This window comes from Prosopis cineraria, unplaced genomic scaffold, assembly GCF_029017545.1.
Source record: "Prosopis cineraria cultivar Desert tree isolate PC_DT_omini unplaced genomic scaffold, ASM2901754v1 PC7, whole genome shotgun sequence".
Lineage (NCBI taxonomy): Eukaryota > Viridiplantae > Streptophyta > Magnoliopsida > Fabales > Fabaceae > Prosopis > Prosopis cineraria.
The window spans coordinates 27,854,883-27,880,846 of record NW_026555338.1 but is presented as its reverse complement, the minus strand read 5'-3'; the positions used below and the strand labels follow the sequence as shown (position 1 = coordinate 27,880,846).

Genomic DNA, 25,964 nt, shown 5'->3' with positions numbered 1-25,964 from the left:
GACTTGTTGTTGCACTTATCACTTAAAAGTTACTTGTCTTTGTTGAGCTGTATTTGTTGAATTGTTGTTGTTGTTGTTGTTTGTCTTTTGAATATTGCTGCTGAAATGTTCTTCTTAGACTTGATTTAATTTGATTTTCTGTTACTACTTTTTTTTCCTTTAGTGGAAAATCTTGGTATTTCCAAAAGCATTCTTTTTCTTGAATTTTTTTCTACATGACTAAGCATATTCTTATGGGGAAGATGGCGACATCACTAATTGAGACTACATTGTATGAAGAACAGAAGAAGGTCAAGAAAAAGTAGCAGGTTTAATACCTTGACACAGTATAGCTTTGCTTACAAAGCATGCAGTAAATTTGTTTCCTCTAATTTGTTTCTTTCTTTGCCATAGCAATTTTTAAGTATCAGGGTTATGAATTGCAAGGGTACGCTAAAAGTAGGGGCAATCTTTCTTTGCCACTTATAAATTGCAGGGACACGCTAAAAGTAGCTTCTTTCTCAAAACTTTAATGTGTTTTTACAGTAATTTCAGTTCTGCAATTAATGATAAATTAATTATAGGAATACTTTAGACAAACAACAAGACTGAATTTTTTAATTTCAATATGATTTTGCAGGGAAGGAATTTGAAGTGATTGAGAATATGCAAAGAAGTCAAGTGCCGTTCAAATGGAAGCAGTATGAGGTAATTTTTCTCTCTCCAAATCTCCCATAAAAGTAGGACATTGTTAAGAAATATTTTTAAAGAAAAAGATCTGGGTGTTGAGTTGTGAACAAAATTTAATTTATATAGTTTAATTCTTCTAGTCTGTCATTACTTCTATGATTAATCATATTCATAATGAAATTTGCATTAAACTTTTTTGGGGTTCTAATTAATGTAACATATGCTTTTTCTTGTCAAGTAATAAGTTGAAAGATTGTAACAATCTTGTTGATGTGTATTCGAGATGTCCCGGTCCCGTCCCGACTCCTTTTGGGACGGGACAACTTTCGGAACGGGACACGGGACAAATTTTGAATTGCGATTATTTTTCGAGACGGGCCACGGGATGGTGGTGTCCCGATTCCGTCCCGTCCCGTGAACACCCCTAGACCTATGCCACAGAGAGAGGCGCCTTGAGCACCAAAAAGCACGGTGACACGAAACACTCTGATATGGAGTGACTGAACTCCCACAATTCACAGGAACGCAATACTATGTAGGATCAAGAAGGGGGGGGGGAATGATCTGTGTCATGGTCACTTGCTAATAGCAAATCCCAGGCTTTCACTGATATTACAAATAGTTGAACTGTTGCAAGGATTAGATTCACTTTTTCTTTGTTTTTCATGCAGGAATTAACAGATTCCATTGTTACAAACACTAATTAATAATCAGGAATCAGAGAGACAGATTACAAAAACAAAAAATAACAAAAGAGAAACAAGCTGACCAAAATTCAGAAATTAACAAGAAAACCCCAAACAGAGCTTAAAACAAATCGATCATGGATTCTCTCCTCCTCGCGTCTGAAGCTCGAGCCGTCATCATCCTTGTGCATGGCTGAAAATAAATTCTGATGTGTCGTGATTAACAAGCCCTCCTTCAAGATCAACATTCGGAGCATGATCGAGTTCAAGAGCTTGAGCAAGCCATGCAAATTGAATACAACATGCATGTACGTGTTATATTTACTGAGTCTCTTCATTAGTTTTTCATATCTGATATCAATTTCAATATCTCAATGATTCTCAATTAACACGTATTCTCTCTTTTACAAGTTGAATGATAGAATTTGTGGTAATTAAAGGACATGGATATATATTGAGATTGAACAACCAAGAGACGCAGCCGTTAAAGCACACATACGTACAGCTTGTGACATGATTCTGACAAAGCAGCTAACAGTTTGGAAAATAAAACAAGTAAATAAGTAATTGCCAATAAAAGCTTCTTCTTCTTCCTCTCGTTTTCACGTGAGAATGAATAATCACACATGACATTAATGAAGTACCAGAATTCTGGGCGGTCTGTGACTTTTATGATTGGATCATTAATTCTCTTGCATTCCGTATGCTTTTGTCAGAACCTATGTGGAGTTTATCTTTTGAAAAAATTACATTCTCTAACTTGTTTTTTTTTTAAAATAAAATTTGCTATGATTCTTATCTGTAATTAATTTTTTTAAATGATTTTGAAATATAATTCTCTCTTATTTTTTTTTCATTGTACTCAGTCACTTCAATATTATTCATTCCAATAGAAGTAGAAGAGATAGATAGACTTTGATATAAAGTATTTGATAGGGCATTAGTTTTATTTTTTATATTGTATTTATTTAAATTCATTGACTATAAAAAATAATGTAGTACAAATTTGAAATATTTTTTATTTGAATATGAGTAAAATTGAAAGTTTATTTTTTTTTAAACAAAGTTAATGATTTTTAGTTTTGATAGATAAAATATAGGATAAAAGGGCAAAAATACTCATAAAATGATTAGTTAGAGAACTTAGTATCCTAAAATGAGAAAAAGAATAAAAATACTCATAATGTTACATGAGTGAGTGCAAAAGTAACTAAACCGTTAGCTTTGACCAAATCAATTAACTTTAACCATTAAATACTAACTATACATGTCATGTGTCAGTTTTTACTGACATAGACTAATAAAGTGGTAAAAATACTTATGAAGTAGTCGGTCAGGAGCAAAAATACACATAATGTTATTAGAACTTGTGCAAAAGTGATCATTTCATCAAATTCGTTAAATGTTGACTGTTTAGCTAACACCAAAGTAGAAGTTGATTATTTTTTCGCTAATGTAGACAAAAGATATTCCTATATAAATTTTTATGAATGTTGATCGATCATCGTATAAGGACACATAATGTTATTTTAGTAGATGCAATAATAATCAATATGTCAAAATCCATGCCACATGTTTTCTTTTCATCACCACGTATCTCGCCACCTTTGTTCCTTCCTCTTTACTCATTTTTCTTGTTTGCAAAACCTAAAATTCATCGTAATAAGATAGGTTGTACACAATTAAAAATTGAGACTGAGCACACTTCTTACACTACCTGACCTTAAGAATATTGTTACAACCTTAAGTAATTTTATTCATGATAGATTTAAAAATTTTAAATAGTTTTCACCACTGTTGCAAAGAAACAAGCAATTTAATTTCATATTCGATCAAAATGATATTTTCTCATATGATATTCATACATTGATCGATTAACCTCTAGAGAATTTGATTTGGAAATATTTTTTATTCATATCAGCAAAAAAATGGTCAACTTCTACTTAGGTGTCAACTAAACGATCAACATTTAAGAGACTTAATGGATTAATAACTTTTGCACCAACTCTGATAATGTTATGGGTATTTTTACCCCTTTATTGGTCCACCTCAGTAAAAATTGATACATGGCATGCACAATTAATATTTAACAATCAAAATTAACGGTATTAGGTCAAAGTTAATGATTTGGTCACTTTTGCACTCATTCATATAATGTTTTGGATATGTTTGTCCCTTCCCTCACTTTAGGATACTATGTGTGTCTCTGACTAATCACTTTATGGGTATTTTTGCCCCTCTATCCTAAAAAATATGAAGTATGAGCATAAGGCTTTTTTTTTTTCAAAGTATCATGTTGAAATATATAAAGTATTTTGGGTTTTTTTTTTTAGCTAATAAGTTTTTTTCTGAAAATACTCTTAATTAAGGGTACAAGTCATGATATTTTTTTAATTAGTGAGAAATAATTCAATTAAATAAAAGTGTCTTATAGTACCAAATGAATGGAGAACTTCCTTTGATCCAAAATATAATCATTTTTCAAGAAAAATCTGCATACTATTAAAATTCTTATTCTTATATAAAAATATATATTATTTTTCTTTCTTACACTTAATCCTAATTATTAATGCATTTTATAATAAGTGAGCGGTAACTTTATACAATAATCTATATTACTAAATAAAAGGGATAAAATAAAAAATTATATTTATATATATTAGGTTGCTTATATTTTGAGTTAGGATTTGTTAAGAAAATAATTATATTTTACATTATACGGAATAATTAGTTAATATTTATAAAAAATCAATTAATAAAAAAATTTAGTTTGCAGTACATAAAAGCTGGCAAGAATTCTAAAAGGAAGTGGAAGTTGAAAAGCTCAGAGTTCCGACAAACATGAAATGAAATGGAGGTGAAAAAATTACTAGCACATGAATAACTTACCTTTTATGGAATAATGTTTGTCCTTGCAAAGGAAAAAAGATAAAACTTTATCTTTCTCTTTCATATTTCTGTAGCAACAACCTCCTCTTCGGCATGTTCCCCCACTATCTTTGTTTAAAAAAAAAATAAAAAATTGGCCTTCATATTATGTTAGATCTTACGCAATGCTTTTCCCTCGCCCTTCCCTTTCTATAATATTGGGAGAATAACGATAAAGTCTTAAATTAAAATTTTTATAATAATTAAATTTTCAATAAAATTTTTAAAAAATAAATTATAAATAATAATTCAAGAATCTCAATTATAAAAGATGAGTTACATTTAAAATTTAAATATCTTATTTATAATTAAAAAATTTAAATTTCTAAAGATTTAAAATAACAATTACTTGTCCATTTTATAAGTTACTCACCAAAATTAACGTGGGTTAGTTTAAATTTTAAATTTTGCTGAAAAGTACTTTTAAAATTGCATGTCAAATATTACAAAAATTAAGAGAAAATAACTTATGTGAAAGATAAAAAAAATTAAAATGTGACTCATGAAAAGAAAAGGAGGGGGCATAACTTATTTTTAAAAAAATTTCATCGAAATCCCAGCTGTAAATAAGTTTCTTCTTCGGACGTGTCATTTAGACTGAGGCACTGACTAGTGACTTGATATGAAGCGCCGCCAATGGCGTGAATGTTATATATTCTTTCAAGCGAGGGCAAAATAGTCATTAAATAATTATAACTCTCAAGTAGTTTCTGCCTGTTTTCGAGGAAGTGGAACTGATCGACTTCCTTTGAAGTCTTGCTTAATTTGCCCATATCATCGGATTTTTTTTTTATTTTTATTTTTGGTTTTGTTTTGACTAAATGGATTTCTTTTCCTTATTTTATATATTCTTTTGTAAAAAAATTTCTTTTTTGGCTTTTGGGATGAAACCTTAACGAAATTCTTCAGACATTTACATTCATTTAGCTTTATTGAACTTTAAAAACGAGGCTTCGCCCTCAAAATCTTGAATCAATATTATCATGGAGTATTTTATGGTAAGAAGTACGTTTAAATCTCACTTAATACAATTAATTATTTTGACATCAATGCTCAGTAAAACTTTATGGTAATTTTTCCCATTTTATAATATTAATATCTTAAAATACATATTTTTATACTAGGCTGAAAATCCACTACCCTTCTCTCTCTCTCTCACCTTCTTTTCACGTGACCTCCGCTCTGTTTTACCTTTTCTATTCTTTCTTTCACGTGACCTCTGTCCACTCATGTGCCCTCTCAAATCTCGTCGTCATTTTTTTCAAGTTCCTTTTCTTTTTCTCTCTCCTTCCTCCATACCTGCAGCAGAGAGAGAGATTGAGCACAACGATAAAACTTCCCTGAAATTGGAAAGCGATGGAATTGGATCCAAGCCAGATTCCCAATTCATATTCTTAAAAAAGTGAATTAATATATACCAAATAACTCAACTTCATTATTTCAATTTTAATCCTATTTCATGTTAGTCAATTTTAACCCACCAAACATAACTTAAGTGCAGTCGTCATTTTTTTTGCCTTACTATGAAGAGACTCATCCTATTCACACACGCATATTTTGATGTACCTTTTGACCATTAGTTTGGCATTTGGCAACATCACATTGAAATATGAAATTTTTGATCCCCCCCCCCCCACAAACTCTTAACTCTTAAGTAGATTACTTGCCAGCTGATTTCTCTTCTTTTACCAGTCATGGGAGGTGAAGAAAATAGAAAAGTAAAACCAAATGGAGAATAAAAATAAATATTTAGACATTGAATAGAGTCATATAAATAGAGCATTTTTTTTAATGCTGCTACGTATATGACTCTATTCATTGTATAAATATTTAGCTTTATAATGGTGCTTTTCTTGTACTAGCCCCCAACTTGAATAATGAATAGAGTCATATAAAATATAAATAGAAGTGGAGAGTGTGTAATTTTCTTAGGGTCCCAATTTGATGAGCTATCAATTTCAAACAACTTAATACCATTTTTAGTCTTACAAAAAGAGAGGCATGGATACCAACTTCAACAACGCATTGGCTTTCATGAATCTTGATTAGTACCACAAACCCCAACTCCGCCAATAGCCCACAAGAACTATAAGGAACAAGCAGGAACCACCAGCAGCAGCCCATATAGGAGTAAAGACAAGAACCCTTACCAGATTTGAATCAAATAGAATAGATCTTCAACACCAAAGTTGCCTTCGAACTAGAATCTCATAGTCCTTGAACCTTCAAGAGTGGGTGCATCGGGGCGAATCTTAACAATACACAATTCACAATTCTCTATCGGACCTTCAAACCATCTTTCTTCATGCCGTCTTCTTTCTTTCCTTCACCAACAAACCCATAAAACCTACCCAATAAATCATGGCCACCATCAACGAAAATATGAAAACATGACTCATCTTAAACCCATGAACACAAACCCTCAACCTAAACAACCTTCCCTCTGACCCATGTCATAGAGAGAGGCGTCGGGCACTAGAAAGCACGGCGGCACACAAAACACTCACAAGACAAAGGGACCGAACTCCCAAACTTCATAGGAACACTTGTCTTGTCCGGATTTTTGTATGCTTACTAATGGAGAATTTGGAAATAACATTTAAATCATCAAAATTTGGAGAAACGTGAGAAATGATCATGAGAAGAGATTGGAATTAATCATTGAAAAAATATTCATAAGTGATTGCATAATGAATGAGGAATATTTTTGGGGCATAAAGAAGAAAATTAGAATATGAAGGAAACGATATTTTTTGGGGGCATAAAGAAGAAAATTAGAACATGAAGGAAACGAATATTTGGAAGAAGTATGTTAATATTGGTGAGTAGAAAATATCTAAAAGAATTAATTATAAAACTTGAAATATTAAAAACTTTAGAAAATACCATTTTTTCGGTATAAACCATTTAGTATCTTGGGATATCCTGGGTTCATTGCCAGTCCCAGACTAATCCGGACTCTTCTTGAGGAGACCTTACGGTGGTAGTAAAGTATCGATAGGATGACCTCTTTAAGGTCACGTTAATTATCACGTCTATCACTCTCTAGTGTTCGAACCATCACTCTCTAGTGTTCGAACCATTGCCCTAAAAAATGTCAGTAGTAGTCCTTGACAACTCTACCGAATGTCCATTAGTGAAAATACCATTTTCTTCCCACCGAGATTCCACAATATCAAATCCACAAGCCCAATTTGAGCCCACATAATGTAAGTCTTACCGTTTTTTTTTTTTTTATATACACACACATTGAGTTAATTCAATTTTTTATTTCTTCTTTAATCAAAACAGTAGGTTCTAGTATAGAGAACCTAATATTTACCGGTGAAGTTTTATAAATGAATTTGTGTATTTAGCTGTGTATAAATTTAAGTGATGATATTATGTTTAATTATTTTGGGAGATATAATATATATATATATATATAGTTCCATAATTTCATTGAGCTGAAACTATGGAAATAGATTGCAAATATGTTTATAACTCAACTATAATCGTGGATGGATTATATTTTGCTATTAAGATAAGTACTTGTCCAAGGTACAAGGTTAGTAAAGGTGTTGTAGTAGTTATACGGTGATTATTACTTTGAATTTTGGATTCTTATAGAGGACAATTCAAGCTTCAAATAAAGTCTGAAATCATTAAATTTGAAAATATATATTATGATATATGATTTTTACAAGATAATATCATAATTCTGGGGGAAAAAAACTAGAGGTAACTGCAACAGTGAGGAACAAAAATTCCTCAATAAATGCTAGTTGTTAATATGAAGTCGTGGATTATTTTTCTTTTAAAGAGAACTTCCTAAGCTTGATTTAGAAAGTTAAATGACCTTATTATAATTTTTATAGAATTAGTTATAATTTTTGTAAGTTGATGAAGGATTTTAAAAAATGCATGTGTTTAAAAGATTAAATCGGTATTTTTCAATTTATGATCTTTGATACTTGGAGATTATTAAGGCTCATAATGATTCTTACAAGTGATTCTTGTTTAAAAGAGTTAAAATAAATAAGATGTTGCAAATACTACTGGGATTGACCCCGGTGTCGTGTCATGGTAATTTGCTACAAGCAAATCCCTGGCTTTCGCTAGTATTACAAATGGTTGTAACTGTTTTTCATTATTCTTTGTTTTTCATTTCTTTTTCTTTGTTTTTCATAATTCATGCAGGAATTAACAGATTTCATTATTACAAACACTAAAAATCAGGAAACAGAGAGACCGTATAGAAACACAAAACAAAAATAAACAAAACGACCAAAGTTCAGGAACTAACAAGAGAACCACAATCAGAGTAGAGCTAAAACAGATGGATCATGGAAAAGCTCTTCTCTTTTGAAGTTCGAGCCATCGATCGTCAGCCTCATCACTGAACAATAAACTCTGATTCGTCCTGATTAACAAGCCCTCCTTCAAGATGAACACTCGGACCTTGATCGATAAAGTTGAAGAGTTTGAGCAAGCCATATACATATTGAACATAAACTGACACTGTATGTACGAGTGCTTTACTGCATTATATTTACATGGTCTCTTAATTTTTCATCTCTGATGTCAATCTCAATATCTCCATGACTCTCAATTAACATGAATTCTATCTTGCAGATTGAAAGCTGTTGAACAAGTCGAAGGATAGAATTCGTGGTAATTAAGAGGTATGGAGATATTGAGATTGACATCAAAGATGAAAAACCGAGAGACACAGGAGATCAATGAACTGAAGTAAAGCACAGATACACAGAGCTTGTGACATGAATGGCGGATTCTTATATAGCAGTTGATTGAAGGTTTGGAAAATAAAACAAATAGTAATTGGAAAAAGCCTCTTCTTTTCCTCTCGATTTCCAGAGTGTTTTGAATCTGATCAATCGCGGAGCACATTAATTAATTAAGTTACCAGAAATGTGGCCTTTTTTTTTTTCTGATTTTTATGGTTGGCATATTAAATTCTCTTTCATCTATAAAGAATTATGTTAAAATCACATATAAAAAAATTAACTATTATAAAATTTATTGCCAATTAAATTAAAGTCATTAACAACTCATTGGCCTAATTCAATTATTAATAAAATTTATAATAATTAATTTCATTGGGTGAGATGTATATATAATTTTTTTTTTATTATTCAAGGAGAATCACATCTCCCTATGCTTTTGTGAGAACCTATGATTAGAATTTTTTTTCCAATTTATATTATAAAATACATTCAAAAAGATAGTAATATTTCTATTTTTTCAATACAATTATTTATCATTTATCGACTGAGGCACTGAGCCCTTGCTAGTTGAGCTAGTACTCATTGATTAGAGAAATTAATATTCTTTAACATAAAATATTTAATGGAGTGTTAATTAATTTTTTTAATATTACTCATATTTAAATTCATTAACTATAAGAGACAATATAATACAAATTTTAAAAAAAATCACTTAAATATGGGTGAAAATGGAAGCTTATTTTTTTTTAAACAAAATTAATGATTTTGCAACCTTTTTCTTGATCTTGGTGTGATAGTTTAAAAAATATTCCCTCCATCCCAAATTATAAGACATTTTTGAAAGAGTTTCTCCTTCTCAAAATATAAGACACTTTTGGTAGATTAAGATTTTATTAAATGCACAATTTTAATATTATCCTTTCTCTCTTTATAATTAATTTCTATCCCTTTTCTTTTCAATTTATTAAATGATGGATATTTTTAAAAGTTTATATTTTTATCTTAAAAATAAAAGGTTGTTAAGTGTATTTAATAAGATTTATTAATATGTAAGATTTCATTTAAAAGTATCTTATAATTTAAGACGGAGGAAGTATGAAGCATATTGGATCGTTCAACATGTAATTAATGAATTTAAAAAAAAAGATCCTAAATAAGAGTGCAACTAATAAGATTTTTTAATTTAAAAAGAACAATTCAATTAAAAGTATCTTATAACATTGAAGGTATGGACTAGTTAGTTAATATTTTATTATAAAAAGATCAATTAATAAAAAAAATTATTTTTTTAATTATATTTATAAATCACTTCTAGCATGTTTTACATAAATTAAAAAAAATTTCAAGTCTCATTAATTTTGTCTAAAAATTTAATAAATTTTCATCTTTATTCTTAATAAATATTTTTAAATTTTATTATTAATATTTTTATTTACAAAATTTAATAAAAATAAAAATGTAAAGATAAATATTGAAATTTAACAAATGTTATATAAATAGTATCAAATTTTTTATTTTATCAGAAGAGGAGTAATTTACAACGCATAAGTTTGCAAGACTACTAAAAGCAAAAAAATATTAAATGAAATAGACCCGGGGGGGGTGTGGGGAGTTAGCACCTGAACAACTTGCCTTTTATGGAAAAATATTCGTCTTTACATTAAATAAGGAAAAAAAATAAAGATAAACATTATCTTTCTCTTTCATTTTCTTGTAGCACCTTCTCCTCGTCATTATTTTCCCCACCATATTTATTTTTTTGTTTCTAAAATTGGCCTGGAGTTTAGTTCGACCTTACACTATGCTTCTCTCTCCCCCTTTCCCTATCTTTATCAATGAGGGAATAATAATAAAGTGTTAAATTAAAAATTAAAAAAATAAATTCTAAAAAAAATTTATAAATAAATTATAAATAATGATTCTAACAGGTATAAATATAAATTCCAATTATGAAATATGAGTTACGTTTAAAATTTTTAAATATTTTATTTATAATTAAAACTTTGAAATTTAAAACTATCCAAATTAACATTTATAATTTAATTTTTGAAAAATTTCATCCAAGTTCCCGCTGTCATAATTTTCTTCTCGGGACTTGCCATTCGCCGATTAATAATCGAGACTGAGGCGGTGAGCAGTGAGCTGATAACTTGATATCCCCGATTCCGCTTCTCTCCTCTGCCTCCTCCGCATTGTCAACTGTCAAGAAGATTTGGACCACTAAATTTAAGGTTTTAATTTTAATTTTAATTCTCATTTATTAAAGAAAAATTAAGGAATTTAATTATTATTCTAGACAATTCTGTCCGAATTTAATATCAAAATTTTTATTATTTTTATAAAGTGAATGTCTAAAATATATATGAATGGTGTGGATTTAAAATTTTTAATTTATAATTTTTTTGAAAGTACATGTTACTCCATTCGTTTAAAAATATAAAATATTTTTTAAAAGTTAGATGTTAAAAAATATAAGATATTTTTAATTTTTTGTAGTTGTAATTATTATTTTTTAAAAAAATGTCCTTATTGATGAATGATTTTATATTTATTCTAAGATATTTAATAAGGATAAATATAAAAAAATAAAATTAATTTAAAAGTAAGTAATTATTTTATTAAAAGATGAAATTCAATTAAAAAAAACTATCTTTGTTAACGGAGAGAATAATAAATTATATTTACTTTTAATTTTAATATTGTATTACAAAAATAATTTTTAAATTATAAAAAAATTAATATTAAACATGCACCGTTTGAAATATAATATTAAATTTAAATTCTCTATGCGAGTGTTTAGATTTATTAACTTTTATTTTATTTTTTTTAAAAAAAATTTAAAAATAACTTTTAAAAATGTAAAATATTTTTAATTTTTTGAGATATAATTATTATTATTTTTAAAATATTTTTATTAATAATAACTTTATATTTATTATAGTGTATTTAATAAAATAAATATTAAAAAATTAATTTAAAAATAAATAATTATTTTATTGAATAAAATTTAATTTAAAATACCTTAGCCGCGTGCATTTCCGTGTACTGAGACAGGCTGGCATAAAAAAATCAACATCGCTATCAATGTTGACACAGATGGCAGTTGGCCACCAAAACACGCCATAATTGATAATCCTCCACTGACCACCCCACCAGCCGCCCTCCCAATTATCCTTTATCATTTTTATTTGAAAGGATCACCTTCACCCATTATTTAAAAAAATTATTCACAATCAAATATCACTGCTCCTTCCGCATGAATATATAAAACATTTTTTAAAAAATTAAATATTAAAAAATATAAAATATTAAATTTTTAAATCACTTATAACTCAGTCCCTTAACTATAACTCGCTGTGACTCAGTCCCTCAACTATAACTCGCTTATAATTCAATCTCTCAATTTTTGAATCACTTACAAATTAGTATCCAAACTTTTGTTAATTTTTTTTTATGTTAGCTTATATTTCACATCGATGAGTAAGAGAAGGGTATTTTAGAATAATATATAAATATTTTTTTATTCCTCTTATTTGATAAAAAATTTTAAAAAAATAAAAAATAAGGACTGAATTATAGGTGAATCGAAAGTTAAGGGACTGAGTCGCAACAAGTTATAGTTGATGGACTGAATTGCAACGAGTCATAATTAAGGGATTGAGTTACAAACGAATTAAAAGTTAAAAGATTAAAATATTAATTTTTTCAATTCTAAATAATTAAAATAAACATTTGTTACCTTTTTAAAATTAAGACTTAATGTGTGTTTTTCACTAAATTTCATTCTCTCTCCCTCTCCTATACTCATCTAGAGACATTGTACATTAGGCTCTATTTTTTTCAAAAGTAATGAATGTTAGTTTTAATTTAACAGTAGGCTTGAAATTGTCATTAATTGATCAGGGTTCAAAATATATCAAATATCAGTTTAAGATTTAAATTGCCCTCGAATTTATAATTTGAATCCAAATTGCTTATTAAATCTTTTATATTTTTATTTTATATTTATAGAAAAACACAATCTTTGATTTTTACGGTTTCATTGGGTTTTGTTTTTAGTTTTTATAATTTTTGTCAATGTTTTTGGTCCTTGTAATTTTAGAAAAATTAAGTGACCTTTATTTTAGATTCTTATAATTTTTATTTTTTTTCAGTTGTCACTATAAAAACTGAAAATATTAAAAAAATACAAGAATTAAAAGTAAAACTTGATAAAATTATAGGACTAAAGATTATGTTTTTTTTTTATATTTATTATTAAAAAACACACAATCAAACCAGAGCTAAAACATATCAATCATGGAAAACCTCCTTGATCGCTTTTGAAGTTGGAACCATCCATCATCAGCCTCATCGCTGAAAAAAAAAAAATCTGATGCGTCGTGATTAACAAGCCCTCCTTCAAGATCAACACTCGGAACACGATCAAGTTGCAGAGTTTTAGCAAGCCACATTGAATACAATTTGCCAAATAATAATAATAAAAAAGAAAAGAATACAAACTGTATGTACATGTGCTTTAATGCATTAGATCTTGGTGTGTCTCTTGGTTTTTCATATCTGATACTAATCTCAATATCTCCATGACTTTCAGCTAGCATAAATTCTTTCCGTCAAATCCAAAGCTGTTAAGCAACTTGGAGGATAGAATTCGTGGTAACTTAAAGGACAAAGAGATATTGACATTAACGTCAAAGATAAAAAACCAGAATTAAGCCTTTTTTTTCTGACTTTGGATTATTAGTCATCCTCCATCTCCCTATGCCTTTTTTTTTTTTTTTTAATGCAAGGGAAATCATATCTCCCTGTGCTCTTGCTTTCAATGTTTCTAGCAGTTGATCGATGGCTTGGAAAGTAAAACAAGCACTCCCCTATCCTTTTTATAAACCTCTTTCTTCTAAAAAAAATTCATGATCCTTTTTATAAATTCTTTTGCATTAAAAAGTAAGTCATTAATAAATTTTTTTAATGTTGTCCCTTCACATTTTTTTATAAATGAAAAATAAAAAATTTCATGAAAATGCTTTTAAAAATAATATATTTATTAGGGATAAATTAAAAATGTTCTTTTATTTTGAGACAATGTTAATCATTTAACTATATTTTCTTTATTTTGGCTTAACAGCATGAAGGAATTTATTAAAAAAAGAAAAATTAGAACGAGTGATTGCTCATAATGGAAAAAGCATCTTTTACCTGTCGTTCTCTTGAAAGGGCATTCAAGATCGACATTACTCCCTCCGGTCCCATTTATAAGTACAATTTTAGAAGTGTATTTGGTCCCATTTATAAGTCACGGTGCGTCTTTTTAGGTAATATTTGAGAGGTATTTCCAAAATTACCCTTCATGAGAGAGAAAAAGTAACAGGATATTACTTTTTAGATTTGTTATATAGGGACATGTTTGGAATTTTACTTACTTTTATTCCTTGTACTTTTATTGTATTGGTATTGATGAGGTTGGTAGAAATGACTTATAAATAGGACCGGAGGGAGTAATTAAGTACCAGATATCCAGAATTGCCGGCCTTTTTTCTGACTTTTATAGTTGGATATTTAATTCTCTCACATGTCCCTCTGCATTTGTCAGAACCTATTTACTCTGCCGTTTCACCTACATTATAAGTCATTTCGTACCTCCAAAATATTGTAAGATAAAATCTTGCGTATAAATAAAATTTATTAAATACATTTTCTTTTTTTATTTAAAAATAAAAATATAAATTTTTAAAAATATTTTTATTTAATAATTTATTATAAAATAATATTAAAGAAAGATAATATATAAAAATAATAATATTAAAAAATATTATTAATAAAATTTTATTTTTATTAAAGTGTCTTTCGTTTTGAGATGTTAAAATTTTATTATAATTTGGGATGAAGTGAATAAGATAAAATTACACATATTAAACTATTTTTATAATTATTTTATAATTTAAAATGAAGGGAATATATTTATTTTTTATCATATAAATAATATTAAAGGGGTGGAATTTATTTTTTAAAAGAATTTCATCTAAGTCATGGCTGTGATAAATTTCTTCGTGGGACTCGTTATTCGCCCCTTCCACAATCTAGATTGAGGCACTGAGTAGCGAGTTGACATGCGGTGCAGAAAATGGTGTGAATGCTATATATTCTTTGAAGCGAGGGCAAAATGGTCATTACTCACTCTTCCGGTTCCAGGTGGTTTCTGCCTATTTTCAAGGAACTCGACTATCCCTGGAAGTCATCCTCAATGTGCCATGTGTCAGGGGGCATTCCTTTTTTCTTTCTTGCTTTGGTTTTGTTTTCACTCGACGGATTTTTTCCCTTTATTTTATATGTTATTCTGTAAACATTGTTTTTGGCTTTTGGAATGAAACCTTAATGAAATTCTTCAGACATTTTCATTCATTTAGCATTATTGAACTTAAAAAATGGGGCTAGCAACCTGCAATGAAAAATTTATTGTATTTTATTTTTAATCCTTACAGTTCATAAAAATTATACTATGACCTTTATTTTTTAAATTTCTATAATTTCAGTTTTTTAATGTTTTTAATCCTTGTAAGAATTGAAAATACTGAAAAAAATTATAGAAACTAAAAGTAAAATTTAATGAAAATATAAAGACCAATAATTACATTCTTCATTTTTAATATTCTTTGCAATGTCCTAATTTTTTTCTTTTTTATTATTAACTTTTATACTTTCTTGATTTAAAAATATAAGATATTTTTAACCGAATCTCACTCCTAATAAAATAATTATCTATTTTTAAATTAATTCTATCTTTCTATATTTATCATATTAAACACCATATAATAAATATAAAGTTATTATTAATAAGGATACTTTTCATGATCCATTCAATAAAATTACACCAATTTAATTAAAAAAAATCTAATGTGTCATTATTTTTAGAGTTGATGAACAAATTACCCCTAAACTTTAGGTCAAATAGTACTATAAATCATGAATTCATTTATTATATAAATTGTTTCATCAACTTTAAAAAATGATACAATCTAACTTTTGCTGTTAATGAAAGTTATCTCTTATCATTAATTAATTAAAAAATGACCCTTCCAATTGCAGAAAAGGACAAAAAATTACAGGCCTCGTTTGGTATGATGGAAGAGTTTTTAATGGAATCGGAATCAAAATCAGAATTGAAATTGGAATAAAATTGAATTTTAAAAGTGTGTTTGGTATGAAAATGAAATTCTAATATAATATTAATTTATATAGGTACTTAAAATAGAAAAAAACTAAATTGCCCTTTTTTAAAAATTAAAAAGACCTTTCTTATTATAAATGGATAAAAAAAAAAAGAAGATAGTGGGGTCCACAAATTGAATTCAAGAGAATTGAAGCAATTCCATGATCAATATGATGGAATTGGATTCTAGCATTTTTGATGGAATTAAAATTTTTAAAAATTATAATTCTTGCATACCAATCATGTTTAAATTAGGATTTCATCTTTAATTCCATTTTTACCTTACCAATTCAATGTTATCAAACATGGCCACAATAAAAGATTCAAAAATTAAATACAAAGACCCAAAAAATTAAAGAAAGAGACAAAAAAATTTGGGTTTGTTTCTATAATTTTTAAGATTATGTTCTAATCAACTAATATTTAAAATTAACTTCTATTAATAATAAAAATCATATTATATTGTTTTTAAAAGTTGAGACTTGAGAGAAGAATTTGCTCATTTACTCTCATTTTTAATGAATTTATTTTTATAGTAAAATATATACTCTTTATGTTTTTATTCTTAAGAGAAAAAAACTATATCACATAATTTGAAAAAAATTAGTTAACTATATTAACTATTTTGAAAATAAAAGAATTGAACTGTAATACCTTTCATTAATTGTGTTTAATCAAGCTTTTATTAATTATTTTTTATGATTATGAATGATAAAATTATAAGGAATAATTTAGAAAGTTTATAACAAATATTTATTAAAAAATGTAATTTTATTTATATAAAAATAAGTTAAAAATGATACTTTTTTTAAAAAAAATATAAAATATTTTTAATCTTTTAAGATATAATCATTACTTTTTTAAAAATATCTGTATTGATAATGAGTTTATATTTATTGTAGGGTATTCAATAGAAATAAATATAAAAATATAAAATTAATTTAAAAATAAGTAATAATTTTATTAAAATGAGATTTAATTAAAAATATTTTATATTTAAATTAAATGGAGGGAGTAGTATTTTTTATAAATAAAAATTGAGGAAGTATTTAAATTTTTGTTTTTCTCTTTTTACTGCCCACATCCGCACTATTTAATGCACTTTAAATCCTACGGACCAGAGAGGCCTCGTGTGGTGTGGCCGCTTCCTAGGGAATTGAACAAACTCTAGTGTACGCTTTCCCACCCTCTTTTATTTTCACTCCTCAGACCCCACATGTGATTCCTTGCGTATGTTACCTTTCCTTTCCGCATTGCGTTTCGGCTCTCGTGCTCTGTGAATCACCAGTCACTTCACCCCAATGGTACCGCTACACGTGTCTCGTGTCACGTTTTCCTTTGTTGCAAAAGCTAAAGGTCGGTTTGACATGAAAGTTGGGAATATGCTTTTTAAAATATATAAATAATAATTTAATCTATTAAAATATTATAATTTTATTTTTTATAATTTTTTCTATCAATTTATATAAATTATTAAATTATTTTTATTAAAAATAAAAAAATTCATAAATTTTGTTTAAATAATCACAATTTTTTTTATATTTATAACAGTATAACATGTTAAATTTTTTATTTATTGTTGCATTATTATGAATATAATAAAAAGAATTGTAAATATTTAAATAAAATTTATAAATTATTTTATTTTTAACAAAAATAATTTAATAATTTATATAAATTTATTAATGATAGACAAGTTTTTAAAAGATTTCCTCTAAAAATACGTTAGAAATAGTAATTCATTTGTGAAAAATAAGTGCTTATTTCCGTTGCCAAATTTTCTCAGTTTTTGGATCTTAATTTCTTAACAAAAGCCCTAAACAGCCCATAGAAAAACAAACTACACACCACCAAACACCAACCCTAACCCTAGGTATGGAAAAAAAGAGAGAACACCGGAAACATGCCAACAAATAAAGGATGAGGGTTTATATAGAATCCACTTGATTTTGATGAGGTGGTTGGATGTGTCTTATAAAATATAAGACATTTTGAATTTTTTAATGTATAATTAATTAATTTTTTTAAATACTTTTAATTAAGAGTGCAACTAAAAATATTTTTTAATTCATGAGGAACAATTTAATTTAAAGTGTCTTATATTATTAAAGGAATCGAGTAATTAGTCAATATTTTATTATAAAGATCAATAAATAAAAAGAAATTAATTTACAACACATAAGTTTACAGGAAATTTAAAACAAGAGGGCAGTTGAAAAGCTTAAAATTTTGAGAAACATTAAATGGAATAGCAGAAAAAATAGCTAGCACATGAATAACTTGCCTTTTACGGACTGATATTTGTCCTTGCATTAAACAGGGAAAAAAAAGAAGATAAACTTTACCTTTCTCCTAGGGCTGAGCAAGCAACCTGCAACCCGCACGACCCGCTTGTACCCGTTAAAAATGAGCGGGTAAAAACCCGCCCATTTAACAAAAAAATAGGCGGGCTAAAATTACGGGCTAGCCCATTAATAAGATATACGGGCGGGACGGGCTACGGGTTCCCACCGGGCAACCCATCCCATCCCGTAATAATTAAAAAAATTTGCAAATTATTTTTTATTAAAACACTGACTGTCAGAGAAGAGTAAACAGTGAAGCAGGACGCTGGCATGCTGTGTTTTGCCTTCTGCGGTTTTCCAAATGCCATTTCCTGCCAATGCTGAAATCAAAACCCTCAGACTCGGTCCCTCTCCCTCGCAAATCATCGCACGTAGACGGCAGACCAGGCAGCCGCAGCTTCACTCAGACAGCCAGACTCGTAAACGCAGAGCGGCAGAGGGCACTCGGGCAGACTCATAGACATAGTCGCATACCTCCACAGCTCTAATCACGCATTCTCATAGTCGTAGGGCAAACTTGTCTTCTGGAGTGTTTCCAAGGATTCTGGGCCATCAGGCTATGGGGTAAGCTTCTGAGAATTCCTTCTGAAGGATTCTTCTTTCTCGCAGACGGCAGACCAGGCAGCCGCAGCTTCACTCAGACAGCCAGACTCGTAAACGCAGAGCGGCAGAGGGCACTCGGGCAGACTCATAGACATAGTCGCATACCTCCACAGCTCCAATCTCGCATTCTCACAGTCGTAGAGGAAATTTGTCTTCTAGAGTGTTTCCAAGGATTCTGGGCCACAAGGCTGTGGGGTAAGCTTTTGAGAATTCCTTTTGAAGGATTCTTCTTTCTCACAGTCGCTACCATGCTTTTTAGAAATATCTTCCAAGTATGATTAATCACTAATCTATATTAATTACTTGTAATTTCTTTCTTATATGATATTTGTGTATGATATAATTAATCTTGCTCAGTCGCTTAGTCACAATATCTTGCTGCCTCGCTGGCTTGCTCACTCCCTGATTCAATCTTGTGCGTGTCTTCCTGCCAAGCTAAGACCAAGTAAGTTATTAACATTATAGTGATGATTATTTGACTCAGCAACTCTGCCTTTGCTCTTAGCTGTGAATTAGTTTAACTGAATTGGATATGCCACCAATAGATTTCATTAACAGAGTTTAGAGGTGACAAACAAATCCTTCCTTTCCAATTTCCAGTATTGCTTGCGTGTCTAACCTGTTGTAGTTAATTAATTTCTTGAACACCATATTCCCAAGCAGTGTCGATGTGCCTGTAAGCCACTGTAAGAAGATCAGGTGATATGAGAACTCTATTATGAAATTATGTGGCTGCTTGAAATCACACAGTTACTACAGTGAGAATGCCACAAATAATGAGGGACAAAAACAAGCACCGGCTAGGAAAAGGAAGAAGTAAAGATCTGAAGCTTGGAAGCATTTTACAAGGATGCCACTTGAGCAAACTAAAGGGAAGCACCATGCCAAATGCAATTATTATGGCATGGATTATGCGAGTTATCCTTCGAACCATAGGACTAAAGTACTTTGGCGGCATTTTGAAAAGTGCCCAAAGAATCCAAACAAAGCCAACAAGATGACACAATCTTTATTCTTTGTTACTTGTAGCCAAACAATGTCTACACAATTGTTCAATCAAGAGAGGTGCAGGAAGGATCTTGCTAAATTTATTGTAAAAGATGAGATGCCTTTTCGAGTTGTGGAAGGGGAGGGTTTTAAAGAACTATTGCACGGACTTGAGCCTAGATTTCAAATCCCTTCACGATGGACAGTTGCTAGGGATTGTTACAAGTTGTATCTTGAAGAAGCAAGACATCTAAAGAAATATTTTAAGAAATTTAAAGTTCGTGTGTCCCTTACCACAAATTGTTGGACTTCAATCCAAAATGCCAACTTCATGTATTTGACTGTTCACTGGGTTGATGAGAATTGGACATTACAAAAGCGGATTTTGAATTTTTCTGTAATTGAAAACCACAAAAGAGATACCATCGGGAAGGAAATTGAGGGATGTTTATTTAGTTGGGGTATTGACAAAGTATTTACAATTACAGTTGACAATGCTTTTTCCAATGACACTGCAATTGCATATTTAAAAAAATGTTTGAGGGAATGGAATGGCCTTATATGTGATGGAGAGTATATGCATATGTGGTGTGCTGCTTATATTTTAAATTTGATTGTTTCTGAAGGATTGAAAGAGATGAATAAGTCCATTGAACTCATTCGGCATGCGATAAAATTTGTTAGATCTTCTCCGGCTAGGCTACATAAATTCAAGGAGCTCATGAGAAAGCAAAGAATTGATTCAAAAAGTCTACTTAGTATGGATTGTCCCACTAGGTAATTTTAATTATTGTTATGAATTGTTAATTTATATTTACTTTTTTATTATTAATCGAGCTTTTTTTATGTTGTTAAGTGGAATTCAACATATCTGATGTTGGAAAATGCTGTGAAGTTCATTAAAGTTTTTGATCAGATGGAAGAAGAAGATGAAGATTACAATGAATACTTTAAAAAGAAAGTTGAAGAAGAACCTCCTAGTCCATATGATTGGGGTGTTGCAAAAGAGTTTATAGTCTTTTTGAAGCTATTTTACTCCACGACATTGAAGTTTTCTGCATCAAATTTTGTGACATCTAACACATGTTTCCAGCAAATAGTTGCAATACAAACCAAGCTTAAGACAAGTACAACTAATTCTAGTGCTCTATTGGGTGACATGGTGAGAAGAATGCAAAGTAAGTTAGATAAATACTGGGGTAAGGCAGATAGCATGAATCCATTGTTGGTGATAGCAGTGATATTAGACCCTAGATATAAATTTAAATATGTCCAAGTTGCTTTGGAAAATATGTATTCTGAGCCTATACAACGTGAGCTAGTTACAAAAAATATCATGGATGTCTTATATAGCTTATATGGTGAATATTCAAAGGATGTCTTTGATAGTAAAGCTTCTCAATCTCAAGCAAGATCAGAACACGATGATGACAATGTTGGGGAGAATCAAGATTCAATTCCCGATGATGATGTTTTGGCAGTCATGGATGATGAAACAATGAAACAATTCTATACAATTGCAAGCATTGAACGCCAAGAGGAAAAAATTTAGAAGTGGATGAATATCTTCACGCTGAGTTAGTTGCTTCTCGCGATCCAAAGTTTGATGTTTTAGCTTGGTGGAAAGTGAATGCTTTCAAGTATAAGGTCTTGAGTTTGATTGCACGTGATGTGTTGGCTTCACCTGTCTCTACTGTCTCTTCAGAATCTGCTTTTAGTACGGGAGGTCAAGTACTGGATACTTTTAAGAGCTCCCTCTCTGTAAAAATGGTGGAGGCACTCATTTGTGCTCAAAGTTGGCTTTCTTAACCTATTTTCAAATTGAAAGAGTTTGATGTTGATAATTTTGGTGAGTCTGACAATCTTGTTATTGGTAATTTCATTAACATTTTCACTTTATATTACTTTACATTGTTTAAATATTAATGAATATAATTTTCTTAATTTGTTTTGTAGAGGAAGAATCAGGGGCTCAACATTCAACCATCTCTAATGATTCTGAAGATGACGACGACGATGATGACGACGATCTAATGCAAAATTAAATATGTGATGGATTGTTTTGTTGCCTTGTTGGCTTGTGAGTTGTGACAAGATTATTTGTGTTGGATTGTTGCTTTTTGCTTGTGCCTTGTGGCAAGACCATTTGTCAATTTGTATGGTTACTTTGATTTGATTAATGTTGTATTTTGAAGACTGATGATGCTTGGTGCCTTGGATGACTGTAATATGTAACTGCTAATATTAGAGTTTATTTCCTTTGATGATGGTGATATTTGAACTATTTTTAGGTAGAATTACAAGAATTTTAAAGCATACAATATTTTTTTATTTTAAGGCAAATTGAGGGCTATTTGTCTAAAACGGGCTGGCTAGCCCGCCCAGACCCATTTGCAGCTCGCCCAGCTAGTTTTTAAACGGGTTGAAACGGGCTGCAAACGGGTACGGGCTGGCCCAGCCCGTTTTGGACAAAACGGGACGGGCTACAGGCAGCCTTACGGGCCAACCCGTCCCGCCTATTGCACAGCCCTGCTTTCTCCTTCATTTTCTGGTAGTAGCCTCCTTCTCCTCCTGTGTCAAAAGTAGGTAACTCGGATAGATTGAGCTTATTTAAATTGATGTTTAAAAATTTATATAATCAAGCTCAATCTTAATTTTTTTTACTTGGTTTAGACCAATCTGTTGGGCTTGATTAAAATTACCTACTCTACATACATGTAGAGTTGAAAACTTTAATAGTTAAACTTATTTGGATTGAGTTTAATTTAAATCAAGTTTATTTAAATCGAGTTTAAAATATTTTAGACTCTTAAAAAAGCCTATATAATTAAGTCTGATCTTAATTTTTTTTTGGCTAGATCGAATTATTAACTTGACCATATTTATTGTTTGTTTTTTAAAATTGGCATTGATTTTAGTCAGATCTTACACTATGCTTTTCTCTCCCCCTTCCCTACCTCTATCAATTAGAGAATAATAATAAAGTCTTAAATTAAAAAATTATGACAATTAAATTTTTGATTTTTTTAAAAGTAAATTGTAAATAGTGATTCAGACACTTACAAATATGAATCCTAATTAAAAATAATGAGTTTCAAAAATTTAAATATTTTATTTATAATTAAAACTTATAAATTTTTAACTATCCAAACTAGTAACATTTACAATTTTTTTTTTTAAAAATTTCATGAAAGTACTCGATCTGATAAATTTCTTCTTGGGAATTGTGAGGCAATGAGTGGTGAGTTGACATGCCGGATGCCGTTTCTCTCCTCCTCATCTGCAATTTCAAGGAGATTTGAATCACCAAATTTAATATTTTAATTTTATTAAAATAAAATTTTTTAATAAATTTGATAATCATTTTGAACATTATAAATTTAATATTAAAAATTTCATAATTTTTATTAATTGACAATCTAAAATATAATATTATAATGTGACCAGTGCGTATTTAAAATTTTTAACTTGTAAATTCTTAATAAATATTTTTTGAAAATGCATGTTAGAAGATTATCTCTATTTTAATATTGTATTACTAAATAAAATTGTAGGAAAATTAATATTGAATTGCACAGTTTAGATTAATTTGGATAGTAAATTTACAAAATTATAAAAATCAATATTAAATTTGAATATCCCTTATTGTATAGACTGTGCAAATGGGTGATTAGATGTATTAATTTTTCTTCTAATTTTTATAGATGTTTATGTTGGAATATTTATATGAATTAATATTAATTAATAAGTCTAAATAAATTAGTCATTATAATTTTGTGTGAACCGTATAGGTGAACCACACAAGTGAGTTCAATGGGTAGAGGCCCAACTCACAATTCAGTAACCGTCAGTTATTTTTTATCTCTTAACTGACTAAGTCAAAGATAATAAAATATAATTATTTAATAAATTAATTTTTGATCTGATCCTTAGAAGTCAATCAGTTGATAATTACAAAACATATGATACATTTTTGTCTACTCTATTATCTCTGTACTTTCTGAAGACTTTGAGATTTAGTGGATTGTGCATCTGTCTACACTCGAGGTGATTGGAATATTTTTAATAAATGATTATGAATTCTTTAGGTACGCACATATTTTTTTATTTTATCATATTTAATCATATTTAAATTGAGATAATATATTTAACAGTTTAAATTAAATATTAATCTGAATCATTATAAATGTTCCAAATCTTTTTAGAAATGTAGAGAGAGGAGCTTGCAGGAGAGGGTCTTTCCACTTCTTTTCTCTCCATTTTCCTCTACTTCCTCCATTTTTATCATTCATTAATTTTATCATTTAAAAAATTATTTAATAAAAAAATTTAAATGATAAGAATGAAAAAAGTGGAGGAAAGTGAAGGGAAAAAAATGGATAAACTCCTCCCCGCTTATAGAGGGTTGTCAGATATATGCAGTGTTGTGAATGGTATGGATGTTATATATTCTTTCAAGTGAGGGCAAAATAGTCATTAGGCATCCATTCCAGTTCCAGGTGGTTTCTGCTTATTGTCAAGGAACTCAACGAGTCCGGAGACCCACTTCAAGGAGCATTTTTTTTTTTGGGTTTTGTTTTGGCTAAATGGATTTTTTCTCCTTATTTTATACTCTCTTAATTTAAAAATATAAAATATTTTTAATCAAATCTCATCCTTTAATAAAGTAATTATTTATTTTTAAACTAACATTATCTTTTTATATATACCTTTATTAAATATTCTACAATAAATATAAAATTATTTATCAATAGGGATATTTTTAAAAAGGAGGTAATGGTTATACCTTGAAAGATTAAAAATGCTTTGTATTTTTTAATATTCAACTCCTCAAAAAATACCTTACACTTTTGAACAGAGAGAGTGTATTCTTTTGTAATTTTTTTTCATTTTTGGGATGAAACCTTAATGAAATTCTTCAGACATTTACACTCATTTAGCATTGTTGAACTTGTAAAATGAGGCTTCACCCTCAAAATCTTGAATTTCCAAAAAGGAAGAAAAAAATCCTCATCTTACATTGTTCGGCCAATTACTTGATGGGTTCACTGTCAATTAAATTATTGCTTAAAAGGTCAAATAAATGGATTTTGAATTATAACTTGAAAATTTTTTATTCCATCTTCGAAACTTATCTGTTTAGAATAACTTATATAGCTCTTGTAATCTCTCCCCAAAAATAAGCTAGAAATTGTTATGAACAAATCATGCAAATTAAAGCTCCTCTATATATTTCTGGTGTATTATTAAAAAAAGAAAGAAAGAAACAGGAAGGTACTTCTGATTTTGAACTTAAAAACAAACAATGGAAAGCAGAAAAATAAAAAAAATTAAATAAAAAACACAAGTCATGACCTAGGATCCGTATCTGTCGAGTGTTGACAACTTACCTAGCCAGTGTAATGTGGAGAAAGAGTCTTGACAACCATGAGAATTTTGATATTTAGATGTGCCTTGCCCCTCAATTCCATTGAGGAGTTACTTGGAATGAAAAAAAAGAAAAGAAAAGGTAGTAGCACCATCCTATTCCTACTCATTCAGTCAGAAATAGGGAGTCACTGCCTAAAAATGGATTGAGAACAAATGGGCAATAAATAATTAAAAAAAACACTATATTAAATTATTAATTCAAAATTTAAGTCTATAATTATTGAATTCAACTTTATTTAATATGAGGTTTCCTACAGCCATTCAAGTTTACTGATATTTGTATTTAAAAATTTTAGACTTTGTTTGGCACATGAGAATAAATTTTAAAGGATTAAAAATAAGAGCGGAATTTAAAAATATATTTGGTATGATATAAGAATAA

At 29.1% G+C, this 25,964-nt stretch overlaps 1 protein-coding gene and 1 long non-coding RNA gene across 2 annotated transcripts; one reads left to right on the top strand and one right to left on the bottom strand.

The window, feature by feature from the left end:
- Nucleotides 1–5,340: 5,340 nt before the first annotated feature.
- Nucleotides 5,341–9,042, bottom strand: LOC129315034 (uncharacterized). The gene is made up of 3 exons (XR_008594363.1): nt 8,569–9,042; nt 6,434–6,630; nt 5,341–5,582 (listed from the first exon to the last, which is right to left on the bottom strand). It is a non-coding gene; the product is annotated as an uncharacterized LOC129315034 (long non-coding RNA).
- Nucleotides 9,043–21,026: 11,984 nt separating this feature from the next.
- Nucleotides 21,027–22,197, top strand: LOC129316682 (zinc finger BED domain-containing protein RICESLEEPER 3-like). Its single transcript, XM_054961080.1, has 3 exons — nt 21,027–21,675; nt 21,768–21,947; nt 22,109–22,197. Exons 1-3 carry the CDS (start codon nt 21,027–21,029, stop codon nt 22,195–22,197), a joined length of 918 nt encoding a protein of 305 aa, XP_054817055.1.
- Nucleotides 22,198–25,964: the final 3,767 nt, after the last annotated feature.